Source organism: Rhinatrema bivittatum, chromosome 2 (assembly GCF_901001135.1).
Source record: "Rhinatrema bivittatum chromosome 2, aRhiBiv1.1, whole genome shotgun sequence".
Classification (NCBI taxonomy): Eukaryota; Metazoa; Chordata; class Amphibia; order Gymnophiona; family Rhinatrematidae; genus Rhinatrema; species Rhinatrema bivittatum.
In genome coordinates, this window is record NC_042616.1 from 12634505 (window position 1) to 12643563 (window position 9059).

General features: G+C 46.7%; 1 protein-coding gene across 1 annotated transcript; it reads right to left on the reverse strand.

Annotated features, from left to right (window-relative positions):
- Positions 1–3414: 3414 nt before the first annotated feature.
- LOC115083557 (oocyte zinc finger protein XlCOF6-like) lies at positions 3415–8758 on the reverse strand. The gene is made up of 2 exons (XM_029587450.1): positions 8712–8758; positions 3415–6590 (listed from the first exon to the last, which is right to left on the reverse strand). Exons 1-2 carry the CDS (start codon positions 8743–8745, stop codon positions 4231–4233), a joined length of 2394 nt encoding a protein of 797 aa, XP_029443310.1. The 5' UTR covers positions 8746–8758; the 3' UTR covers positions 3415–4230.
- Positions 8759–9059: the final 301 nt, after the last annotated feature.

Consider the following 9059-nt stretch of genomic DNA (forward strand, 5'->3'; position numbering starts at 1 on the left):
TTTCTCAGGTTCTGCATCCTGGGAAGACATTATCAGTTTTGGGCGCTCCCCTTTGGACTGGCGACGGCTCCTCGTACGGTTACAAAGGTGATGGTTGTGGTGGCAGCTCAGCTTCGGCGAGAGGGCTTCTTGGTACGCCCTTACCTGGACGACTGGTTGATCCGGGCCAAGTCCGAGAGTCAGTGTCGGTTGGCTGTGGACAGAGGCCTCCAGCTGCTGCAGTCTCTGGGCTGGGTCGTCAACTTTCTCAAGAGTCATCTTGTTCCCACCCAGTCCTTGGAATACCTGGGAGCCGTCTTCGACATGAAACAGGGCCGAGTGTCCCTGTCCGGAGAGCGCGTGCGCAAGCTGCAGTCTCAAGTTAAGTGGTTATTGTCTCTTCGGCTACCGTTGGTTTGCGTCTACCTGATGGTTCTGGGGTCTATGGCGTCAACGCTCGCGTTGGTCCCCTGGGCGTTCGCTCATCTACGTCCATTACGATCCTCCTTGCTATCCCGTTGGAAGCCGGTGTCAGGGGAATTCCACCTTCCGCTGCCGCTTCCGGATCCGGCGAGGGACAGCCTACTATGGTGGCTAGTGTCGGAACACCTGTCTTGTGGGGTGTCCCTGTTGGTTCCCAACTGGACGGTAGTGACCACGGATGCCAGCCTCTCCGGTTGGGGCGCGGTTTGCCTAGTGGTCCGTGACTCAAGCGCAGTGGTCCATCAATCGGCTAGAGACCAGAGCGGCTCGCCTGGCACTGCAGTCCTTCCTGCCGTTGATACGGGGAAAGGCGGTGCGGATATTGTCGGACAACGCGACCACCGTAGCCTACATCAACCGTCAGGGCGTGACACGGAGTCCACTGGTAGCGGAGGAAGCGCAGCTCTTGATAGGCTGGGCGGAGCGACTTCTCTGCAATATCGCAGCGTCCCACATTGCCGGAGTCGACAATGTCCAGGCGGATTCTCTCAGTCGTCATCACCTGGATCCAGGGGAGTGGGAACTCGCGGCGGACGCCTTCCTTCTCATCTGCAGCCGACGCCGGGGGAGAGGGGCCGAGGGCGTCGACGCTTTGGCTCTTCCCTGGCCGACGAACATGTTACGGTGATGGGAAAGACCCTGCGGCGCATAGTGCTGTGCCCGTCCAAAGTGATCCTAGTGGCACCGGAGTGGCCACGTCGTCCGTGGTTTGCCGATCTCATTCAGTTGTCGGTGGTTGCCCCCCTTCGTCTCCAGGGGTTCGCAGGGCTCCTTCGCCAGGGTCCCGTCTGTTTGGAGGATGCGGATCACTCCTGTCTCGCGGCATGTACAGCAAAGGTTACTCAGATGCGGTGGTGGCCACGCTGTTGAGATCTAGGAGGCAGTCTACGTCTCTGGCGTATATCCGAATCTGGGTGATTTTTGAGACCTGGGGTCTGCGTGAGGTGGTCCCCACTTCCGCCTCCATCTCCGAGATCCTAGCTTTCTCCAGGCTGGTCCCGCCAAAGGGTTGGCGTGCAGTTCCCTGCGTGTACAGGTGGCGGCGCTTGGTTGCTTGCGAGGTACGGTTCAGGGGTCCCCCCCCTGGCCCTGCTTCCGGATATTTCCCGTTTTCTTTGGGGAGCAAAGCACCTCCGTTCCCCATTGCGTCATCCCGGTCTGTCCTGAAACCTCAATTGGGTTCTTTCTTTTGAGCCCTTCAAGCGGTCAACGGTTAAGGATCTCACGTTGAAGACTGTATGCCTGGTGGCAATTGCGTCGGCTCGCCGTGTTTCGGAATTGCAGGCCCTGTCCTGTAGGGAGCTTTTCTTGCGCATTTCCGATTCGGGGGTTTCCTTGCGGACGGTTCCTTCCTTCCTGCCTAAAGTCGTGTCGGATTTTCATTTGAATCAATCTGTCGGGCTTCCTGCTTTCGTGGTTGGAAACTCTTCGGACCCGAAATCGGGGGAATTGAGAATTCTGGATGTGCGGAGATCTCTTCTTCGCTATATAGAGGTCACTAATTCCTTTCGGGTGACGGACCATCTGTTTCTATTGACATCGGGTCCCAAGAAAGGTTCTGCGGCGTCCCGCACGACCATCGCCCGGTGGCTCAAGGAGGCCATTGGCTCCGTGTACATTGTGCGGGGCAAATCACCGCCAGTGGGGCTTCGGTCTCATTCGACGCGGTCTCATGCGGCGTCTTGGGCGGAATCTTCTCAGGTGTCGCCTCAAGAGTTTGGCAGGGCGGTTACCTGTAAGTCTTTGCATACCTTCTTTAAACATTACCGGTTGGATGTTCAGGCTACTGAAGCTGGGAGCTTTGGAGAGAGGGTACTCCGAGCGGGACTCTCTGCTTCCCACCCTCGGTAAGTTTGCTCTGGTACATCCCAGGTGTCCTGGACTGATCCTGGTACGTACAGGGAAAGGAAAATTAGTTTCTTACCTGATAATTTTCGTTCCTGTAGTACCAAGGATCAGTCCAGGATCCCGCCCGCAGTGCTACGCTTAAGTAAAGGAGAGTCCGCTCATTGTTGTTTGCCGTACGCTGACCCCTTGTTTAGTCGCTCTCCCGGTTGGGGAGTCTGGTTCCTAAAGGGGTATTGGAATTTTTCCGTTTACATTGCAAGTTTTTGTATGGTTAGCTATGGTTGCCTTCTGGTATTTTCTACTTTGACATTACGTATGACTGAGGGGCTGTGACTGGCACAGGGGCATATATGGCTCCGCCCACAAGTTTTAGTCTGTCTCCATCTACTGGTGCGGAGTCACAACCCAGGTGTCCTGGACTGATCCTTGGTACTACAGGAACGAAAATTATCAGGTAAGAAACTAATTTTCCTTTAAGGAAAGTTGCCTTTCCACATTAGCCCAAGCCAAATGTCATCTTGATGTCATCGGAGAAATTCTTCACCAGGCAGAGATGTTCTACTAAATGAACATCACAAAAACTGTAGTTTCTGAACATCAACAAACAGAAGGAGATTTGGGAGGAACTTTGTTGCTGTAGGATAATTCCATATTATCCTAATTCCATAACCCAAAGAGTTAATGCTAGACAAAACAAAAGCAGTGACAATTCAGATGCAGTGTAGTCTGCCACAATTTGATGGTGAACTTGATGTGTTCAATCAGTACCAGATTCACTTTGTATATTGCAAGGCCTTTTATTATCCAGGAGTGTGGGACGCTATCAAAAGCCACCTTATGGTCAATCCATGCTATACTGAGGTTTCAGTTATGCCTTCAGCTGGTCACAATGGCTTTATTCAGCATCAGCTGGTCTCTGTGGTTCGTACAGTTAGTATAGCTGTGTTTAAAAAAGGATTGGATAAGTTCTTGGAGGAGAAGTCCATTACCTGCTATTAAGTTCACTTAGAGAATAGCCACTGCCATTAGCAATGGTTACATGGAATAGACTTAGTTTTTGGGTACTTGCCAGGTTCTTGTGGCCTGGATTGGCCACTGTTGGAAACAGGATGCTGGGCTTGATGGACCCTTGGTCTGACCCAGTATGGCATTTTCTTATGTTCTTATGTTCTGCTTCCAAAGGCTCCTCTCATTACCTTTCTGTTCTATTGCCAAGATATCATTAGACTCAATGTGCAGTGAACAGCTTATAGACTGTCGACAAGCAGGTTATTGGCTGATCACTTTTAGAGACATTTTTTGGCTCTCCCTTTGACTGGAGAAGATGTCCTCTTGTTGATAGCCATTGTTTAGTTAATTCTGGCTGACTTATACATTTTTGTTTGCTATTAGCCAGATCTTGGTAGACAGAAGTCAAATATTTGAGCTAAAAGCTGGGCCATGGCACTTCCAGTTTGGGACTCATTTTATCCTGGCCTCCAGCTCAATTGATGTAACTTCATGCCATACTATAGTGATGTTTGCCTGTTCCATATTCCCCTCGATGCTGGGCAACCATTCTGCTTCTCTCTTATGCTCTTTTTTCACACAAATCTCTCCAAAACTGTTCTGGTTTTTCTTTTGTTAGTGTTGTCTTAACTGCAGTAATGTTCTTCCCCAGTTCTCTATAGAATCACTTTGCATTCTCTTTAAATGTTTTGTTTTGCTGTCTCTCCTTTCTGGGTTTTTTTTTTGTCATATCTTCACAGCTTCTGTGCATTTGCTTTTATTATCAATTTATTATTAAATGATATGAGTTTAAGATCTTCCTCTGTTAGTGCAGCATATCTTAACTTTATGTTTTGGATTTTCTTCAATGCTTTCATCACTTTCAATCCTCTGAGGTATGTGTCTAGCAACAATACCTCTGCACGTGGTGATTTAATTTTCTCTTCTATATGTTTTTTCTGAGGGGGCTGTATGGATCCTCGAGTGTCTTCTTAAATCAGATTTCTGTTTAAAGCCTTTATTACACTCAGTACATGTGAAAGGTTTATCTCCTGTGTGGACCCTTTTATGCATTCTCAACTGTGATATGAATATAAAACTTTTATCACAATCAGTACATGTAAAGAGTTTCTCTCCAGTGTGAATCCTTTCATGACACTGGGCATGTGATTTTTTACTGAAGCTGCTGCCACACTTAGTACACGTGAACGGTTTTTCACCTGCGTGGGTTCTCCAGTGTCTTTTTAAATCAGATTTCTGTTTGAAGCCTTTATTACATTCACTGCATGTGAAAGGTTTTTCACCTGTATGAATTCTCCAGTGCTTACTTAAATCAGATTTTTGTTTGAAGCCTTTACTACACTCAGTACATGTAAAAGGTTTATTTCCTGTGTGGACTCTCGTGTGTATTTTCAGCTGTGTTAACAATATGAAACTTTTATCACACTCAGTACATTTAAAAACTTTTTCTCTGTTATGAATCCTTTGGTGACATTGGACATGTGATTGCTCTCTGAAACATTTACCACACTCAGCACACGTGAATGGTTTATCTCCTGTATGGACCCTTTTGTGCATTCTCAACTGTGATAAGAATACGAAGCTTTTATCACACTCAGAGCATTTAAAGAGTTTGTCTCCAGCATGAATCATTTGGTGACACTGTACCTGTGATTGCTGACTGAAGCTTTTATTACACTCAGTGCATGTAAATTGTTTCTCTCCTGTGTGAATCCTTTGGTGACGTTGAACCTGTGACTGTTGTCTGAAGCTCTTACCACACTCAGAACATGTGAAAGGTTTCTCTCCAGTGTGAGTTCTTTGGTGCATTCTCAAGTTTGATTTTTGACTGAAGCTGCTACCGCATTCCATACAGGTGAAAGGCTTTTCACTTGTGTGGATCCTCCAATGTTTACTTAAATCAGATTTTTGTTTGAAACTTTTATTACACTCAGTACATGTGAAAGGTTTTTCACCTGTGTGGATCCTCCAGTGTTTACTTAACTCGGATTTCTGTTTGAAGCCCTTATTACAGTCCGTACATGTAAATGGTCTCTCTCCTGTATGGACCCTTTTGTGTATTCTCAACTGTGATAAGAATATGAAGCTTTTCTCACATTCAGTGCATGTAAAGTGTTTCTCTTGGGGAACAGTGTTTCCAAACGGGTTTATTTGATGCTGTATCTGTGATTGCTGATTTAAACTTTTATCATAGTCAGTGCAAGTAAAGAGTTTTTTCCCAGCATGAATCCTTTGGTGACGATGGACCTGTGATTGCTGACTGAAGCTTTTACCACATTCAGTGCATGCAAAAGGTTTTTCACCTGTGTGGATCCTCCAGTGTCGTCTTAAATCAGATTTCTGTTTGAAGCCTTTATCACACTCAGTACATGTGAAAGGTTTATCTCCAGTGTGAACCCTTTTGTGCAGTCTCAGTTTTGATGAGAATGTGAAACTTTTATCACACTCAGTACATTTAAACCGTTTTTCTCTGGAGTGAATCCTTTGGCGACGTTGTACCTGTGACTGCTGACTGAAGCTTTTACCACATTCAGTGTTTGTAAATGATTTAAGCCCTGTGTTGATCTTTTGGTGTGTTTTTGGCACAGAAAGCCAAGTAAATTGTTTATCATACTCTGTACAATTAAAAAGCTTTTCATTTGGGTTCGTGTCTCCAAATGAGTTAATTTTGTGCATATCTTGACAGGAATGATCCTCACACATAAGCCTGGGGATTTCTTCTGTGTGGATCTTCCTGTCTTTTTTTAATGCTGATTTTTGATTGAACATTTTATCGCCCTCAGTGCATGGAAATTGTTTTTCTCCTGCATGCATCCCCTGGTGTCTTCTATGTCGTGAAAGAAAAATTAATCTTTTATCACACTCACTGTGGTCATTGTAGGGAAAGGGTCGTTTTCCTCTGTGGGTACTTTGGTTTCTCTTTAAGGGTCTCACTTGTGTATGAATTTTCTGCTGTTCTTTTAGATCTGACTTATTTTTGAAACCTTTCCCACGCTGAGGTCTTTGACAGGGTCTCTTTCCTGTGTGGTGCTCAGGGATGTCTGTGAGCTCCCCATCACTTCTCTCACACTCGATAAGTCCATCCGGTGAACCTCCTGCAGATTCTCGCCGCTTCTTCTCCGAGTCCTGTTGATTTTGGATACCTTTTCCCCCCTGAATCCCTCGGAAAAGATTCTCACAGACATTTGCTGACTGTCTTGGTATTAGCTCAAGTACTGTAGGACATTCTTCTCGATTCTCCTCCCTTTTCTCTTCCTGAATGTCCTCCTTGTCTGTTGGATATAAAATGAAAACATTAGCCATGTGTCAGTGATTATGACAAGCTGCAAGTGACCAGACTGTCAGAGGGACAATGGGCTGGATTTTAAGAGGTACACGTGGGCACAGTAGCAAATGGCCGCTGTGCCTGGAGACTCCGGCCCTGCCCCCAGACCGCCCCCCCCCCTTTTTTTCAAGCCCCGGGACATACGCGCGTTCCGGGGCTTGCGCGCGTCGCCGGGCCTATGCAAAATAGGCTTGGCGCGCGCAGGAGCGGGTTTTCGTGGTTACGCACGTTACCCTTTTAAAATCCGCCCCAATGAGCACACTGCATTTGGTTTCACTTATCTATTTATATACCGCCTCCCCGTCCTTCAAAATGTCGTCAATAAACAAACGACAAATACATAAAAAAAGAACACCATCATAAAACAAGACCAAACCTACCCCAGCTAAATCAGCAGAGAGACTTCAAAACATCCCAGCTGCCCCAACCAACTTAATAAGCTGGAGACTGAAAAATCTAGAGATGTTCCTATTTGATTACTGCATTGGGATGGTTTGTGCTCGTCTGTCTTTTATTATTTAATTTTAATGTTTTATTTCTTGGAAACATGGCTTTAGTCTTGTTTGAAAGGGGGGTATAAGCATTGAAAAAATAAAACAATAAAATGTTTTCTAGCAGACTCCTGCCTCCAGCCAGCTCCTTCCTTAGCCGGGGAACAATGGCTGAAGACCCACGAGCCTGCGCCTGCACGCTAGCTGCTTCTCTGAATGACGGAAGGCCGACCAGCGCGCAGGCGAAGGGCCGGAGAGTCTAAAAGAACTTGGAAAGGTGGATGCTAGCGGTGGCGAACAAGCAGGATCCCAGTTTGCGCCCCTCAAGGCTGCTTCTCTAAGACGGCTTTGCTTCCAAGATCGTCTTTCCGGCGACTGCTTTTTCCACCTGGAGGATTTCAGCTTGGCAAGCGCTGCCTTGCAGAGAGCCCGGGGGTCCCGATTCAGACCTTTCCCTCTTTCCTGCCGAAGATGGTTTTGGAGCTCCGTTTAAAAATTGGCCTTCATTCAGTAAGTGGACAGATTGCGAGGCGGGCAAACTTTCTTATCCTTTAGATGTCAGTAGGTCAGAGCACGCAATTGCTCCGTACACTGGCGTGAGGTGATGTGAATTTTAGGAGACACAAAAGCATCAGCGTGAAGCACAGCACACATCACTACGCTCGTGTTTGTCATCAAGCCGTGCAGTTTGCGGTCCCCCCATTTCGAGAGCTGTGAGCCCATGCGCTGCTCGAGTGTACACGTGTCATAAAGGAAAGCTTTCGCTTAGTGATTTACGCTGTAAACTTTCCCCAACACAGTCTTGAGGAAACACTAATAAATGTCGGGTTTTTATAAGCATAACAACAGATTAAAAATGGACATTGTTTTTGTTGAAGGGTGAATAATTGAGAAGATTGGTCCTTCATACATCTTGAAAGACATACCAGCTTGCTGACATCCTATCACTTGTTATTATTTTTTTAGTCTTACTATTGCCTGTGTCTTAGTAGAGGATTTTTCAGTACTCTGTCTTTTGCTTGGCGAGTTTCATTTGTGAGACCTCATTAATACTCTGCTTATAAGCATTTGACGGAACAAGACAGGGACCCACAGATCTGGCGTAGGGTCAGGACAGACCGTGATTATGTAAATAAAACAGATCAGGGCTTTGTTCAGTGAGGGGCTACCAGCATGGCAAAGCGTAGGGTATGATAAGTCCTAGTGGCAGTGCAAGTGCTCATCTAACTGGGCCCGTCTGGTGGGTTCTGTGCACCTTGTATTGATCGAGTTGGTCTGGTAGACTGAGAGCAGCTGATTTGGTTTAGCAGGCTGCAGATCAAAGTAGAAATAGGAATATTATGGACAGTAACGTTAAAAGTCTGCAAGTAAAATTCTTATAACAGGTTTTACACTTGTACGTTCAATAAAACTGCAGCCTCTGTTTCCACTCTGCCTCTTTCCAGGTCCATTTCTTGTAAAGATAAGAAACAGGTGAAGGCAGGAGGGGAGAGAAGGATTTCAGGGAGTGAGGAGAGAAAGAGAAGAGGGAAGGCTGCCCGAGTTGGCTTACAGTGCCTGTGTTATGCAATCCTTACCTAGGGAGATGAGGGTCTCATAATTCTCCTTCATCACCTCCCTGTAAAGCTCCTTCTGCCCTTCATCTAAATACCCCCACTCCTCCTGGGAGAAAGAGACAGCGATGTCCTCAAACGTCACCGGCACCTGAAACACAAACCAGAAACACTCAGGGACACGTGGAGGGGCTCAGTGTGCATCAGATCTCAGCTGGATTTATTCTCCTAACGTTTATCATGCGACAGAGGACGCCAGGACCCCTCTCCCCCGGGCACTGCCAGGCTTGTAACCCCATGTGTGCAGTTAGTTTCCTCTCTGGACCCCAGGGGTTTGCAAATCTAACTATGAAAAGATTCTCTTAATCCCTG